Source organism: Penicillium angulare (assembly GCF_028827245.1).
Source record: "Penicillium angulare strain IBT 27051 chromosome Unknown utg000002l_segment0_segment0, whole genome shotgun sequence".
NCBI classification, from domain to species: domain Eukaryota; kingdom Fungi; phylum Ascomycota; class Eurotiomycetes; order Eurotiales; family Aspergillaceae; genus Penicillium; species Penicillium angulare.
This window is the reverse complement of record NW_026623161.1, coordinates 1,032,502-1,049,706: the sequence shown is the minus strand read 5'-3', so window position 1 is coordinate 1,049,706 and position 17,205 is coordinate 1,032,502. Positions and strand designations below refer to the sequence as shown.

The following is a 17,205-nucleotide window of genomic DNA, read 5'->3' as shown; positions in this document are numbered from 1 at the left end:
CGAGTATTAACTCCAGGCATAACTATTAAGGTAACTATTGAAGCACATGTGGGGTACAATCAACATTTCCAAGGTTTAGGCTTTTCTTCTGGAACATATCGAACAGCAGTTGTAATAGTGCTCTATCGTAGCATGGTACTGGGATTATATCTCTTATTCACTAGGTTTCTCAGGCGCTAGCAAACTTTGAAGTTTCCACATAAATCTTGGCAGGCACCTGCTATGTAATTACCTCGGTTGATGCTGAATTGCTAGAAAAATGGATAGGACGGCTCTAGGGCTTTGATTGCATAATCTGCAAAATAAAATAGGAGACAACGAGCTAAATATCTGATTTGGTGATTAGATCTTTGTATATTCCCCCAATCCCTGCCGGTAGATCTCTGTAAACATATTCAAAACAGATCGGCATTATGCTTCTTCTTGATAAGTAAATATGGAGGTCCCCACCGCTAAAAAGCTGCGTAAAGATTGGCTAGTCCTAAAAGGGGAAGTGGCTGCGATTTTATAACAAATTTACATCAAGGATCAAAGGCTAGTCAGTGCATGATCTGCTTGTGGTGATACAACTAAAAAAAACTGTTGATAATTTCGCACAATCCCGGTATTCACTCAGCTCTGTTTGGCTACCTATATACTTTTTTTGGGCAGTTTGCTGCGCAGCCGTCGCTGAATGTGCCTGATTCAAGACTCACAACAATCAAAAGAATCCAATCTCTGTGCATTAATAATTATGCTTTCACTATGAATTCGGGGATATTTAATAACTCAAAAACTCTTCATTATGTTCTAGACAACTTAACGGGGACATAATTGCGGTCTCAAGCTGTTATTGGTGGTTCGAATGTGGCGTAATCCACTCCTTAAGGCTGCCCATCTTGTTCCGATGAGTCAGCGGAAGCTGCCTGAGCCGCAAGACTGTAGGATCTGCGTCTGCCACTCAGAGCAACGATCTGCATACTTTTACTCCACAATTCCCGGATCTGGCTTGGTCCGATACCAATCAATGAGCAGCTCTTTCCAATAGCCGGCGTAGTCCGGAACCCCGATCATCCGGCATCAATCTCTTTCCGGCACCGATAGGTCGAGGTCCACAATTCCTCAATCTCACTAAACTCGTCCGAAAACACCGTGCTTCAGCCGTTAAATCTATGGCATCTGGGCCCGCAAAGGTCGTATCTTGGGATCATTATTGGCCTAGGCGTCACTTGGCAGATCAATGGTTCAAAAACGGACGTTTCAATTACCCCGAGTCACGGATTAGGAGTAATAAATACATATATCACGTCTCCCTCCCCCTAGTCTGGCTCTAACGTTTATTGTTTAATCTTCCACAAGGCTGGCTTAAAAAACTGTTTCGGCCCCCCCTAAAGGCATTGTCCTAACCCCCGCAGCTATGTCTGCCTCTTCTCAAGAAGATTTCGAGCTCCAAAAAGAGCATCGTCGAGAGAACAACAATGAAGCCGACGAAGGAGCTTATGAGCCCATCGCTTGGATCGATCCGACCGAAGCCGATAATCTCACACGAATTGCAACCCAAAAGTCGCAAAAAAATTCTATAATCGCGCATCGTCTTGCCTCGTCCGCAGAACATGATCCTTCTCTGAACCCCCAATCGGGGAAATTCGATCTGAAGAAATGGATTATGGCGGCTATGCAAGATGTAGGTCGGGAGAACGGCCAGAAGAAGATGGGTGTCTTATTCAAGAATCTCAATATCTATGGATCAGGATCGGAGCTTCAATTCCAAAGCACGGTGTCGTCAATGTTGACAGCGCCTCTTCGGATTGGAGAGGCTTTCCGGAAGCAACCTAGCAAGCGGATTCTCAAGGACTTCAATGGTCTCCTCAAAGGTGGCGAGCTATTGCTTGTGCTGGGTCGCCCTGGAGCAGGTTGCAGCACCATGATGAAATCTATTTGTGGAGAACTGCAAGGTCTGGAGATGGGTGAAGAGAGTGTGATTCATTATAATGGTAAAGACTCATTTCCAACCGTCCGGCTATCTAGCAGTGATCAGCGACTAACACAGCACAATAGGTATTCCTCAAATCAGAATGATGAAGGAATTCAAAGGTGAGGTAGTTTACAACCAGGAGGTAAGTTTGTCTGCTACGTACCAACTTCTCAATTTTAGTCCCAGTATTAATTTTTTATGATATGTATAGGTGGATCGCCATTTCCCTCATCTCACTGTTGGACAAACGTTGGAGCACGCAGCCGCCACACGGACCCCTGCGAATCGATTTGAAGGAATGAGCCGTGATGAATTCGCAAAGTACATGGCTCAAGTTGTGATGGCAGTTTTTGGACTCAGTCATACCTACAACACTCGAGTAGGAGATGATTTCATCCGAGGCGTGTCAGGTGGAGAGCGCAAGCGGGTCAGTATTGCCGAAATGGCTCTTGCTGCAGCTCCTATCGGTGCATGGGATAACTCCACGCGTGGGTTGGACTCCGCTACAGCTTTGAAGTTTGTCGAGTCTCTACGTTTGCTTTCAGATCTGACTGGCTCTACTCATGCCGTGGCAGCCTACCAGGCTAGTCAAAATATCTACGATCTCTTCGACAAAGTTGTTGTTCTGTACGAAGGCCATCAAGTATACTTTGGATCTGCTAAGGGAGCAAAGGCATACTTCGAGAAGCAAGGCTGGTTTTGCCCTCCCAGACAGACTACAGGTGACTTCCTGACCTCAATCACCAACTCGTTGGAGCGTCAAGCACAGTCTGGCATGGAGACTCGGGTTCCTCGAACCCCCGAAGACTTTGAGAAGGCATGGATCAACTCTCCGGAGTACAAGATCCTCCAGGATGAGATTACTGCCTACGAGAAAGAATTCCCGGTGGCCGATGATTCCACTGCGGCTATTGAGTTTCAGGAAAGGAAGCGTGACATCCAAGCAAAACATACTCGTCCCAAGTCTCCTTACATTATCAGTGTGCCTATGCAAATCAAGCTCAACACAAGACGTGCCTACCAAAGGCTGTGGAATGATGCAGCTTCGACGGTGTCCACTGTTGTCAGTAACATCATCATGGCACTTATTATTGGCTCTACTTTCTACAATTCCCCCGATTCTACTGCTGGTTTCATGTCTAAAGGCGCAGCATTGTTCTTTGCGGTTCTCCTCAACGCATTGACAGCCATGTCCGAAATTAACAGTCTATATGCCCAACGTCCAATCATCGAAAAACACAACTCTTACGCCTTCTATCACCCGTTTACTGAAGCTATTGCTGGTGTTATAGCTGATATTCCGGTGAAATTTGCACTCGCCGTTTGCTTCAACATCATTCTTTACTTTCTGGTGGGTCTCCAGCGAAAGGCAGGAAATTTTTTCCTCTACTTCCTCATCACATTTATCATTACCTTTGTGATGAGTGCTGTATTCCGGACGCTCGCCGCGATCACAAAAACAGTTTCCCAGGCTATGGGTCTAGCTGGTGTCATGATTTTGGCTCTTGTGGTTTACACAGGCTTTGTGCTACCGGTACCATCTATGCATCCTTGGTTTGAATGGATTCATTATCTGAATCCAATCTACTACGCCTTCGAGATCTTGATTGCGAACGAATTTCACGGTCGCGACTTTCCGTGCTCTTCGTACATTCCTTCCTACGCAGACCTTACTGGAGACAATTTCGCATGCAGCTCAACTGGCTCAGTTGCGGGTGCGCTGACTGTGAACGGTGATCGTTACATCTATCTGAATTATCGATACAGCTTTTCTCATGTCTGGCGAAATGTCGGAATTCTCTTTGCCTTTTTGGTCGGCTTCATGGCCATCTACTTCATTGCTTGTGAGCTGAACTCAGCCACTACAAGTACTGCCGAGGCTCTTGTGTTCCGTCGTGGCCATGCCCCCGCTCAACTACGTCCCTCCAACAAGAAGAATTCCGATTCTGAAGATGTGGGTGAAAAGCCTGTTCAGGCGGCTTCCTCCGAAGGAGAGGGCGACAAGGGAATGGGGGCCATTCAACCTCAGACTGACGTTTTCACTTGGCGGGATGTTTGCTACGATATCGAGATTAAGGGTGAACCACGCAGATTATTGGACAATGTTGCCGGTTGGGTTAAGCCAGGAACTCTAACTGCTCTAATGGGTGTCAGTGGAGCTGGTAAGACTACTCTTCTGGATGTTTTGGCTCATCGTACTTCGGTTGGTGTTGTTACTGGTGATATGCTGGTCAACGGCCGTGGATTGGATGCAAGTTTCCAACGTAAGACTGGTTATGTTCAACAGCAGGATCTCCACCTTGAGACTGCTACTGTTCGCGAGTCGCTGCGTTTCAGTGCTGCGCTTCGTCAGCCAGCCAGTGTTTCCATGAAGGAGAAGTATGATTACGTCGAAGACGTCATTCGTATGCTTCGAATGGAGGAGTTCGCAGAGGCGATCGTCGGTGTTCCAGGTGAAGGTTTGAATGTTGAGCAGCGCAAGCTATTGACCATTGGTGTCGAGCTGGCTGCCAAGCCTAAGCTGCTTCTTTTCCTTGATGAGCCTACTAGGTAAGCACCTTACTTCTTATTTCTTCTATTGATTTCATACTAATCTGTTTGTTCTGCAGTGGTCTTGATTCACAGAGTTCCTGGTCTATTGTTTCTTTCCTTCGTCGCCTTTCCGAGCACGGTCAAGCTGTTCTTTGCACTATTCACCAGCCTAGCGCCATTCTATTCCAAGAATTCGATCAACTTCTCTTCTTGGCTCGTGGTGGTAAAACAGTCTATTTCGGTCCAGTTGGAGAACAATCGCGCACTCTCCTCGACTACTTTGAGACACACGGAGCCCGAGAATGTGGAGATAGTGAGAACCCTGCCGAGTACATGCTTGACGTTGTAAATGCCGGTAGCAACCCACAGGGTGAAAACTGGTTCGATGTATGGAAAGGAAGCAAGGAAAGCCAGCAGGTTCAAACTGAACTCGATCGCATTCACAAGGACCAGCAAGAGAAGGTTCCACTGGACAACTCGACTGAGGGTCTTACTGAATTTGCTATGCCCTTCTGGGTCCAACTTTATCAAGTCACCTACCGGGTTTTCCAACAGTACTGGCGTATGCCTTCCTACATCATTTCGAAGTGGGGATTGGGTATTGCCGCCGGATTGTTCATTGGATTTTCGTTCTACCAAGCCAAGACGTCACTTCAAGGAATGCAGACTATCATCTACTCTGTTTTCATGCTGTGCACTATCTTTACTTCGCTTGTTCAGCAGGTTCGTTAATTGATCCCCTCTTTGATTAACATTATCGCTAATTATATACTAGTTAATGCCGTTATTCGTTGCCCAACGATCTCTCTACGAGGTCCGTGAGCGTCCCAGCAAGGCCTATTCATGGAAAGCCTTCCTAATTGCCCAAGTCATCGTGGAAATTCCCTACATGATTGTGACTGGTATCATCATCTTCGGCTGCTACTTCTACGCCGTGGTGGGAATTCCAAGCTCAGAGACCCAAGGCACTGTTCTTTTGCTTTGTATTCAATTCTTCATCTACGCCGGTACATTCGGACAAATGGCTATCGCCGCCCTGCCCGATGCCGAGACCGCTAGTGCAATTGTTGTCCTTCTCTTCGCAATGTCCCTCACATTCTGCGGTGTCATGCAGGCTCCATCCGCCCTTCCTGGGTTCTGGATCTTCATGTACCGTGTTTCACCTTTCACTTACTGGGTCAGTGCCATGGCTAGTACCCAGGTCCATGGACGCCAGGTCGTATGTTCTTCAGATGAATTGTCCATCTTCAACCCTCCCTCCGGCCAAACATGCTGGGATTACCTTGAAAAGTACGCTACGCTAGCTGGAGGTCAAGTGACGAACAAGAACGCAACATCGAATTGCGAATACTGTGCTGTTGAGGTTGCGGATCAATACATTGCTCAATCTGGGATCTACTTTGATCACCACTGGAGAGACTTTGGAATTGTTTGGGCTTACATCGCTTTCAACATTTTCATTGCTGTCATGACTTACTACCTTTTCCGTGTCAAGCGCTGGAACACAGCTGGCATCAAGCAAAGCCTGGCACGCTTCACACCCTCAAAGAAGTCAAGCAACTAAACTTGACGGCCCTTTCAATCTTTTTTACTTCCGTTTCTTTTCCTGTCCATATTACGCCTTTTACGGCCTACATCTTTGTTCGATTTCCTTTTTACAATAGATTTAGACTTGCTTTCTCTGTTTCTTTTGTTACCTGAGTGATATCACTTTTGGTTAGAGTCTTTGTTATATACACCCGTCTATCATAATTTAATGATCACATTACTCATTCCCTTTTTGTCTTAAATGGGAAAAAACCCCACTGCAACGTACAAAGTACCAATCCCCAGAACAAAGAAGCTACCGAAGACAATAAAAAGCCTGTAATGTTACCCATTCCATAATGGAAACTAGCAAAGTCCTCCAGGATTCAAACCAATAATAATCATGTCGCTCGATTCCCAAAGCTTCTATGTAAAACGATCAGATATCGTCAAAGCAATAGATACTGTCGTTGCAGCCTTAGACAATACACAGCATTTACCAACAGAATTCATAAACGCCCAAGCATGCCACCTCGATAAGTTACTCGATAACATAAGCCTTCAAATTGACCTTTGGATGCCCAGAGGAAAAAGCCAAAACAAGTTAAGATACGAACGATGCGCCCGAGCGCGGACCACAGCAACAGCAATCTGGATCCCAGACGCTAAAAGGGGGTTTCGAGACCCGTACCTTCTGCAGCATGTGATTCCTGAACTTCTAGTTATGCTCAGGACTCAGATTGGACGGGTGAGGCTTCGTGGTGTGGCGGATGAGTTTGCCGATGCGTTGGATCGGCAGACTTGGGATTTTGATATCAAGTATCAACGGTTGAGCGAGCCGAGTATTATCGAGTATCAGCTTCTGCGGGCTATGTGGTTGACCCTGAGTTGTGTTTATCAGAGCTGTACGTGTCCGCATTGTAGTAGGATTCAGACAAGTTGTTGATTTTAGGCGACCTAAGATATCATACAAGAGATGGACGTCATCCTACATGGATATAGGCACTCATTCTCAGATCTAATATCAGTTTGTCGATCTATTCCACTTGAGTAATATCTACTCTCGAAAGAAAATAAGATAACTACTATATATCTATGATAGGGTGCCTACGTCTCTACCGGAATGGAGAAAGGGTGCGAAAAACAACTAATAACAACGTTGAAGAAGGGGAAGGAGAGAGGGAAGCTCTGCTACGTATACATGTATAGAGGTGAATGCCTACTCTTAGACCAATTATCTGATTGGTCTGTACCCGAGAGTGGGTTAACTGTACAAACGTCTAAATATGCAAACATGCCCGACCGGAACCTCCTCCATGTAGCTATACTACAGTATCCATATCACACAGGAACTACTCCAACCAAGTATCAACAGCCCTCTTCAAAGAATCCTGCAACCAAACCTCATCCAATCCAACTTTAATATCAAACCCATGCTCCTCCCCCTCCCTCATAACAAAAGTAATATCCTCCTCACTAGTCAACTCCCTAGCCCTCTTCACAAACTTCTCAGTCTCACTCGCCAAAATCAACGAATCCTCTCTCCCCTGCAAAACAACAATCCCACCCCTCGGAACCCTCCTTGTCTTCTCCAACCTGACAAGAGGAAAAAGAACCTCTCCCTCCACACCCTCTGAACCACGCATATAAACCTCTCCGAATTTCCCATGCTGGAAAACCGAGATCATAAAAGCAAGTCTTTCAGGTCCAACAATCGACGAAACACCAGATCCAATTACAGCTGTCTTGTCGATTTCCTCAAATACTGATACTGGTGCGTTGTGCCCCCACACCGGTCCATTTCGAGGCACAGTATATGCAGGCGCTGTATAGTCCACACCGGGATACGAGGCTGTGGCGGCGCGGATCTGATCCGGGTGTGATAAGGCAAGATACAGACTGAGAGAACCGCCTGCAGACTCGCCGACTGTCATGATGCGAGAGAGATTTATTTGGGTGGGTGTAGAGTGCGATGCTAAGAGATTGGGGAGGGTTGAAGAATGGATCCATTTCCAGAGGTCTTCGACGTCTTCGTAGATTTGGGTGCTGGTTGCTTCGGGCATGATGCGGTAGTTTGGACTGATGATTATTGCTTCGTGTTTTAGAGCTAGATCAGAGAGCCAGGGGACCCAGATTGTCATTAAGAGGGAATCGCCGGTTACCTATGATTCTTAGTATTCCTACACTATTTCTTTATTCTATTTGACGTACCAGGCCGCCGCCGTGCCAGCGTATAATCACTGGTCTTTTCCCTTGGAATGATGTTCGTGGAACGAGAACATCGCAGCGGATATCATTCTCTCCGATTCTCTTGTATGGAGTTTGAAGAATGTCGAAGCCGTCAATCTTTGGGTCTGAGGGGATTTTCATGGTGAATGATTAGAATGAAAAGTGGTGGGTTTGATCTGGATAAACTACAGCAAGTCTCTACGATATCAGCCATCCTTATGTATACCTTGCATGAATCCTTCGTGACTCACATACGAGTTATGTGTGACCGGTATCACCGGTATGAGGACTAATTAGAACTCAAAAAGGCTCTTTTATAACCGCATTAGGATCAAGTTTCAGGCAGAAGCCCCAATCCGTATTGATGCCTTGCATCGATCAGCACTAAATTCCTTAAACTCCACTTTCAAGCATCTCAATCCGAGATACACGAGACAAACGAGATGATTGCTTGATAATCATAGGTAAAACCTAAGATAACGTTAAAAAAGCTAATGAGGTCAATGAAGTTGAACTTCTTGCACAAGTTTATCTGCATTGGATATCTACTTCCAAATTCCAAATTGTGCTCCCATTCCTTCTGTGACGCGTCGCATCAATCTAAAAACAACCTTATCTTATCTTATCGCTTATCACGCCGACGCACAGACCACATTCATAACCTCATCCGTCTCCACGGGGTAACAGGAACGGCAAGGTAACCCTCACCAGATCAGTACATGTAGCTTGGAAGTACATACAGTACATACATATACCTCAACATTACACAACATGGACCCCGACGCTAGCATTCCACCCGAGCCCGCCCCCTCAGTCTTCAACTATGTCCTCTCCTTCCTCCTCGTCGGCGTAGCATGGGGCTTCACAACCCCCTTCATCAGACGCGCAGCAGCAGATTTCAACGCCAGACAAGAAAAACAAGCAACCGGCACACCCACACCACGTGGCCGATCCTTATCAACAGTAGACGAAGAAGAGGAATCACAGCTCCTCGTGCCAATTGATGCCGACGGGGAGGAAGGAGAAGGTGACGGAGAAGGAGAAATCCGAAGACGAAGCTCGAGTCGGCAGCGGGAATCCGAGGATGGAAGAGTCGATGAGGCGCCGTTACCTGCTTGGAGAACTCAACAATCACAGTCTTGGTTGAAGACGAAATTCATTTCTGTTTTCTGGACTGTTGTTAATCTTCTTCGGACGCCGGCGTATTCTGTGCCGTTGGTTATTAATTTGACGGGGAGTATTTGGTTTTTTCTTTTGGTTGGACAGCATGGTAAGTTTGTGTTCATGTTTATGTTGTATGTGAATTTGAGCTCTGTTTACTGATCTGATACTTTAGAACTTTCGTTGACTGTTCCGCTTGCGAATTCGAGTGCGTTTTTATTTACGGTTCTTGGGGAGTGGTATGTTGATCGGAAGGTTATTGCTAAGGAGACGTGGTTGGGACTTATTTTGGTTTTGGGTGGGATTGGATTATGTGTTCATTCGAAGAATCAGGCTAGTTAGAGTATATTGTATTATATTGGATTCCAAGGTTAGACATATTGAAAATATTGATGGTTAGTATTCGATTAACTCTAGAGATCGATGTGAAACTGCTACAAGTTGATTAAGATGGATAGAGTTGCAGCGGAGAACTTGAAGGCATTGAAAAGCTGACTGCCCCATCATCTATGCTACTAGTAGGTAGAGACTAGTATTGTATAGGACAACTTGAAGTAGGTAGTAAGAGGTAAAATAGACATCAACAAAACCCGTGTCATATCTACGTACAACGCCGATAATCATACATGCATTGCATGTCCCAAACAAATGACAAATAAAGGTAAAACAATAAAACAACACGTACATACCACGTAGATCAATCATGTCAAAACACCATCAGATAAAAATAGTCAAGACAGGGTTCGTTACACATATTACACGATTCCGAAATCCATTCTATACCAGACCGGGCCCGCCGTGGTATTAATCAACGTAGTGGGATATATTGAAAACAAGATGAGACAAGGCTGAATGAGATAATATTTTGGGTGATAGAAATCAAATCAAACGCCACGGAACTGGAGAAGATATTGTTAGTTGATATGGATATTAAAAGCCGTCAGGCAAAGTATAAAGGGCAGGGGAAAGAACTCACCATCCGAACGACCAGGTACCACATCGCACCAATGAACTTGAACATGGATAATCCAGCCACACTCCACAAAACAACCTCCATGTAAATCATGGAGCGTTCGTTTTGCGTTTCGTCGGTGCTGCTTCCATCTGAGCTGCTGGTAGTGTCGAATGTCTCGAGACCAGCTGAGCTCAGCACAACAGCACCAAGAGCGAAGTTGCAGAAGACCCAGGCTAACACGACGGCACTACGGAAACCCTTGTAGTAATCTGCTTGGCGGTCTTCTTCCGAGATTACCGGAACCTCCTTCGGTGCCTTGGTTGCGAACTTCAGAAGTTCCGCATCATATTGAGCATTCAGGTCACCGTCGTCTTGAGGGATGTTCACGTCGACCTTGCCGCCGGGCTTGAGATGAGCGGAAGGCAATTTCTCGGCCTTGTCATCTCCCTTAGTACCCCAGGTGATATCGTGGGTGTTACAGAAGGCGTAGATATTGAGGACGTTGATATATGTCGGGGTCAGAAGAATATATTGGATGAACTGAAGAGATGTTAGAAAGATGTGACCAAAGTCAAAAAAGGGAGGCTTGTTAGACGTACCGATGTGAACATGTGCCATGGGTCCAGGAAGATGAACGAAGCAACAAACCACATAACGTAGGTCGAACCAAGTGAGACGATGATCGAGAAGAAAGTCTTGTTGGTAAATAGCTGGCTGACTGAGAAAGAGTTGTCTGCCACCTCTTCTTGGATCGATTTGACGGTGACGAAAACAGCTGCGAATGACAGGTACATCATGATGAAAATCCAGAAGTACACCATTGTCATATAGAACTTGTTCGAACCACCAGGTCGATTACCAAGAGCCAAAACGAAACAAGTAACCAGGGTCGCCAGATAAAGCCATTCGAAGACAATGCCTAGAACTTTACCGGCCGTACCAAGGAGATCATCGTCGCCCAGGTATGTAGTCAAGATATGGAAGACCAGGAAGAAATTACCGATTCCGAACCATGCGAAGATCATAGAAATAGTTTGGTAGATGAACTCGATGAACAGAGCAAACTTGCGCAGGAAGCTGTGGTCACTACGCCCGATTTGGTAAAAGTGCGCAATGGCGTAAACTGCCGCGAAGAAACTACCGTTCAACCAACGACGGCGTTGAAGAATGAACTCGGCCATTTGATCGGGCACATCGGTTTCACCAGTCGACGATTTGACATAGTGCAAAAGCCAGCGGCACTTACGCTTTGAAACGATCTCGAAACACAGAATTCGATCCTCAGCAAGATACATGTTCGCAGTGAAGATGCCAGCATTGGCACCGTGCATCTTCTCACCAGCAAAGTATCGCTCAAGTGGACCCTGTCCATTCTTGTCGTTTTGCAGTGCGACGTAGCGGTAAGCAGAGAAGGCACCGGGCAACACAGTAATGAATCCGAACGAAGACTCCAGAGGCTTGTCAAGAATGTTACTCAGTTTGTACTCAAAGTTCTGTGTAGCGACCAAGGGGTTCAGCAACTTCTTTCCGTGTGACAACATGACCTTGATCTCACCACAGGCACCACCACACATTGGGTCGAGATCGAATGCCTTCCACAGGTGGTAGATTGAGTCCTTACCCGGTTTTGTACCGGCATCCAGAAGAACACAAATATTAGGGTCCAGCACTCGGCCGAACGCCTGGAAGAACCAACGATGAGAATTAATCTTCTTCTGGTTCTTTTCCTTCAGACAGAAAATCATCTGCACAGGAGGACCCGAGCGGGGCTTCATGTGGACCTGAGTTCCCTTGACCTCCAATCCAACCTGGGTGGTATATTCGTAAATATGCGCAGTCACATCTTTACCGTTAACCTGCTGCTTAGCGATTCCGTCCTGGTAAACACCCAAACCAGCGAGCACAGCACGCGTACGGGCGTTAATCTTCGCACGACCATCGCTGATAACACAGACAACGATCTTCTTCCATGCATCCTTGCCCCAAGTCTTACTGCTTGTTCGCGAGCACATGTGATCGATGTTCTTAAAAACACCAGACATGGTACGCGCGAATAAGAAGTCATCCTCGTTGTACATGGTGACTACAATAAAGAGTTCTGTGTGGCGCGGCTTCGCAAACAACTTCTGTCGAAGGGTAAATCGCTCCTCGAAGAAATCCGCAGGGTCGCAAGTTGCGGCAGAGTATCGCATATGGGTGAATTCGTCACGTCCTGGTGGTTCGGCGTGGGGAACCTGGCTGAGCAGCTTCGGAGCAATGGGACAATCGAGAACGAGGTTACCGTTGAACAGTTGAACTTCCTTCACGGTCTTCCAACGGCGAATAGGAGCGGGACTGGGAGTCGGTCGGGGCTCGTCCTCATACTCTGGCTTGAGTGTTTCGTCCGGTCCGAACGGGTTCTCGCCGTGCTCCAGCATGGGCGCATTGTCTTCGTAGGGGGTGTGACCACCTTCGGGGTAATGGCCTAGATCATAGTCATCATGCACACCGGGTGTATGTGAAGGCTGGTAGGGTTGGGTATAGTAGGCGTCATGATGGGCTTCGGGGTCGACGGAGTATTGACCGTAGCCATAAGGCTGCTCGTGGGCTTCATATGCCTCATGGTGGCCATATGAATTCGGGATATTCTCGACGGAGTACTATGCGTATGGACAAGTAATTAGCCGCTGCGACTATCGCGCTCAACTTCTGGGGGTGCTCTGCTCCTGCGCAACACTTACAGTTGGTTGTTCGGCGAGGCGATCGCTTGAGGGCATAGGCAAATGACCTTGCGGCGCATAAGGATTATCCTGAAGCTGGTATGTATCTAAGGGTCGACCGGGCGACGGAGTGCGACTGTTATAAGAGTTCATGTGTGATGGGTTCATCATGGGAGAACGATTCTCGTCCCCGAAGGGGTCTGGAGTACGCATGTTAGCTTATTGTTTCGAATTGACAATGCTCCTGAGCACTGGAAACGAATTCCAAAAGCTGTTTCCCGATGTCGCACACCACAGTCTTCTTGCACTATCAATGCTCGACAAGGCAATGTAATGCAGATAAGGGGGAAGGCCAGCAGACACCCGAGAGCAGAAGAAAAAAAGGTAATCAGCGAGAGGGGGCGACTAACCGAGTCGGTTATAGGACATGGCGTATATTCCCCAGTGTTTAATTTGAGTTCAGCAGATTTGAGCTCGGCCCTAGGGGCTGCTAGCTTGAGAAGTGTGTCGGCTCGAGATTGCGCCAGGAGCACTGGGGGGGAAGGCCAGTGTTCAGTGGATGAGAGAATCACTAGTCCGACAGACGGATCTAAACTCTCGGCACCGTTTCAGAATAGTTTGATGATTGGGGGGGGGTTTCACTAAACAGTGATGGGGACCAGGGGATATTTGCAGGGAGCAAGTCTGTCGCAGATGTAAAAAGTTCAAATGAAAAAGAATAAAATGCAGGAGGAGATCTGCCCCCCCCTCTTGTTTGGTGTTTACGAGTATTCTGCTCCGACGATCGCAAAATGACGAGGCAGACAAATCGGGGTGCATGCGCCCGACCCGCAGTGGATCAGATGTAATTGAGGATATTGGGAGTGATGGTAATGTTGTATGTACTTCGGAGAATAAAGAGACGCAGAGAATGGAAGACTTAATTTCCTTTCTCTTCTCTTTCAGAAATCAGCCCTGAATAATAATTTACCAAACCAAAGGGACCTGAATTCCTGAAACAGACGATCCGTGGTCAAGAGTGAAAATGCACATGAAGGTTGACTCCACTCATGGTCCCTGGGCCAACGAGGCCAACCAGAGGCAGGAATGCCTTATGTCATCCGTGGCTGACCGCTCGTATAGTGTGTGGCAGTGTGTGGCGCATGTTGCAGAGTCTTATTCTGTTTCTTTTTATAGAGAGAAAGTGTTAGGCAGAACATTTGATATTAATAGATGAATATAGGAAGTATAAACTGGCAGATGGTACATTTTATAATTGTGGAGTAGCGAATAGCATCATACATGGCCTTTAATAAATATTAGAGTACATGTATAACATCCCTTGCCTGTCACAAAAATCAAAGCACATGTATCAAGTATACTGCCATCCCTAGCATAGACCATAGATCATGTATTAGCCCCATACTTAAAAAATCCATCGTCATTGATCGCGGATCCCGGAGCTGCAAGAGCAACCATATCTCCGTACAACGTCGGACACCCGCTCCCCCTGAATCCCACTTCGCACAATCCTATCCTTTCTTTCACACTTGGGAATTCCATCATGACATCCTCCGATCAACGTCCAGTAAGCGTTCTATTCGTCTGCCTAGGAAACATCTGTACGTGCACTGCCCCTCACCCACCCCGCCACCATTGACAGCCCTACACTGCGCCCCATGTCTCTAAACTAACCCCAATCCCCTCACAACTAGGCCGGTCGCCAATGGCCGAAGGTGTCTTCCGAAACCTAGCTGACTCGCACCCCGCCATCGGCGAGATCGACTCCGCCGGCACAGGCGCCTACCATAGCCTGGAGCCCCCCGACTCCCGCACAATGTCCACCCTAAGCCGACACAACATCACCAATTACTCCCATGCCGCTCGCAAGGTCACAAAGGCCGATTTCCTTCACTTTGACTACCTGTTAGCAATGGATAAGAGCAATTTGCGGGACCTGTTGGATCTCCAGGAGTCGGTGATTATGTCGTTGCAGCGGAAGACGAATGCCAAGTCGGGCGCGAAGGTTACGCGGTCGGCGACGGAGGCTGCGCTTGTGGAGGAGGGTGCGAAGGCTCAGGTTGCGGATGTGAGGCTTTTTGGTGACTTTAAGCCTGGTGGTGTGTTGCATCAGCGTGTGGGTGGGGGTGAGGTTGTGAAGGATCCGTACTATGGTGGTGCGAATGGGTTTGAGGAGGTTTATCAGCAGGTTGTGCGATTCTCGCAGAGCTTCTTGGACCATGTGGTTAGTTCGGAGTAGAGGGCTGTTGGGGAGTCTTGCATGATATCTCTGGAATTATTCTGAGATTGGAAGATTGCATTGTCAGTTGTGATGATATATTAGAGTGATGGGCCCTGCTTTCTTATGATACCCTGCTCTATGAGCGACTAGAATCGAATATAAATGAATGAATGTTTATATGGATTCCATGTTCTACCTATCCAGCAGATCCGCAAGTGATGAACCTTGGAACTGGCTTGTTCCTACTATTGAACTGTATGTCAACTGAAGACAGGTTCCCAGAAGATATCCTTGTATCTTCCTGAATGGCTACTCGGACAAATAAATGTTTCTCCTGAGGTCACCTCGGCAAGACAACAATAATTTGAACTGTTTTAGTTGATTTCATATATTCCAAATAAGAGCCTTGCATACTACATCGTATCAAATATCGCCTTCAAGTCCAAGCTAGTACAACACAGGATATAGAGATCAAACGAACAAATGCGCATTTCAAGACAGAAAAAGTAAACTCTGAATCATCACTCAATTATTGTCAATTCAAACAACCAATTCCTAATCGAACCATCATCAGCACTAGTCCATCAAATCCAAACAGTCATCACCTAGATCAGCAAACTCACCATATCAAACCATCCACCACCCCCAAAAGCACAAGGACTTGGCCCAAGGTTCTTAAACCCAAAACTCTCATAAAACCTAATCAAATGATCATGCGCAATAATCACAATACTCTCCTTAGACTCAACTGACCCCCCAACATAAGAGATATACTCATTCATCAAAGCCCTCCCAACTCCATTCCCCTGACAATCAGACCGCACAGCAAGGGAATGCACACCCAAGAATCGACCCTCGGGATCATTCCCAATAACCTCTCCACTCAACTTGACACACTCCCAACTACCGGTCCATCTATCCGGCATTTCCATTGATCCGTCCGTGACTCTGTTTCCCGGAATCCGGGTCGCGATAACATGCCCGATGAGCTTCGGCCCATTGGACTTCTCAACAAATAATCCCAGACATAGCTTTGGACACACCGTCAGGCGATAGATGAACTAGTACAGCAGTTATTGAGAGATTCCCGATAGTTTTCTGAGAATGTAACTCACCTTTTCTTGAGAACATCGCTCCTGTGGTGGGAATGCGCTCTCAACTTCGATACATTCTTTCAGGTCCGACACTGTCAAAAGACGAACGAAGGTCTTCTGATCGGGGAATCCGGGTAATTGCACAGTTTTCATTATGGCGCTGTAAAGAAAACTAGATTGGAAAGTTTGCGGAACTTGAAGTTCGGAGGGCTCGGTGGATATTTAGTGGTACAACCCTGGAGGTGACTGGCCCAGGCAGGCTTTTAGACTCATCTATCTTTGCTCAGGCTGTGGACCCTGTCGGTTGAAGGGCGCATGGAAATTTAAAATAACTCTAGTCTAAGTGGCAAAGTCAATTTTTACATTACGGAATAATATAGCTAATTGAACCGGGTTTTGAATTATAGATCCACATATGTCCAATTTTGTCGGCTCAGTCCCGACTGTTAGTTGTTTTTGGTATGAAATGTGATTCATATTTGGAATATACTCGTACTAATACCTACGATCAAGCTAATTTCTCTAGACAACACTCATGGATACATCTGAGGCTACCTAGTCTGCTATTATGTTGAAAGTTGAATCGAAACTCGATAAAGATAGCTCACCGCTACCTCCAAGTGAAAGAGATAGGGAAAAACTGTATGGTAAGTGGGCCCGGGCCCGGGGTCTTTGCAGGGTGTAGGGTGTATAGATGTGGGGCAGATACCAATGAGAATCCCACGGAGTGTCAGTGCTCTCTATAGAAGGGAAGCTTTCCGATTGTCCGTAATAAGTATTGAGATCGAACAGGTGGGAAATTGGGGTTTGATATCTATCTGCACATCGATAAA

The 17,205-nt window shown here is 46.6% G+C and overlaps 6 protein-coding genes across 6 annotated transcripts; 3 read left to right on the top strand and 3 right to left on the bottom strand.

Annotated features, from left to right (window-relative positions):
* Positions 1–1,396: 1,396 nt before the first annotated feature.
* On the top strand, positions 1,397–6,050 carry N7478_001860 (uncharacterized protein; the record flags this gene model as incomplete). The annotated part of the gene is made up of 5 exons (XM_056918074.1): positions 1,397–1,973; positions 2,038–2,096; positions 2,166–4,504; positions 4,564–5,209; positions 5,262–6,050. 5 exons carry the CDS (start codon positions 1,397–1,399, stop codon positions 6,048–6,050), a joined length of 4,410 nt encoding a protein of 1,469 aa, XP_056783685.1.
* Positions 6,051–7,365: 1,315 nt separating this feature from the next.
* Positions 7,366–8,383, bottom strand: N7478_001859 (alpha/beta hydrolase; the record flags this gene model as incomplete). The annotated part of the gene is made up of 2 exons (XM_056918073.1): positions 7,366–8,175; positions 8,225–8,383. The coding sequence occupies 2 exons, from the start codon at positions 8,381–8,383 to the stop codon at positions 7,366–7,368; spliced, it is 969 nt and encodes a 322-aa protein (XP_056783684.1).
* A 630-nt stretch (positions 8,384–9,013) lies between these two features.
* Positions 9,014–9,745, top strand: N7478_001858 (uncharacterized protein; the record flags this gene model as incomplete). The annotated part of the gene is made up of 2 exons (XM_056918072.1): positions 9,014–9,512; positions 9,579–9,745. The coding sequence occupies 2 exons, from the start codon at positions 9,014–9,016 to the stop codon at positions 9,743–9,745; spliced, it is 666 nt and encodes a 221-aa protein (XP_056783683.1).
* A 542-nt stretch (positions 9,746–10,287) lies between these two features.
* On the bottom strand, positions 10,288–13,270 carry chsA (chitin synthase I; the record flags this gene model as incomplete). The annotated part of the gene is made up of 4 exons (XM_056918071.1): positions 10,288–10,302; positions 10,380–10,898; positions 10,958–12,997; positions 13,079–13,270. 4 exons carry the CDS (start codon positions 13,268–13,270, stop codon positions 10,288–10,290), a joined length of 2,766 nt encoding a protein of 921 aa, XP_056783682.1.
* Positions 13,271–14,600: 1,330 nt separating this feature from the next.
* ltpA (tyrosine protein phosphatase LTP1) lies at positions 14,601–15,296 on the top strand (the record flags this gene model as incomplete). Its single annotated transcript, XM_056918070.1, has 2 exons — positions 14,601–14,658; positions 14,752–15,296. 2 exons carry the CDS (start codon positions 14,601–14,603, stop codon positions 15,294–15,296), a joined length of 603 nt encoding a protein of 200 aa, XP_056783681.1.
* Positions 15,297–15,818: 522 nt separating this feature from the next.
* On the bottom strand, positions 15,819–16,525 carry N7478_001855 (acyl-CoA N-acyltransferase; the record flags this gene model as incomplete). Its single annotated transcript, XM_056918069.1, has 3 exons — positions 15,819–15,833; positions 15,902–16,339; positions 16,394–16,525. The coding sequence occupies 3 exons, from the start codon at positions 16,523–16,525 to the stop codon at positions 15,819–15,821; spliced, it is 585 nt and encodes a 194-aa protein (XP_056783680.1).
* Between the last annotated feature and the right edge of the window lie 680 nt (positions 16,526–17,205).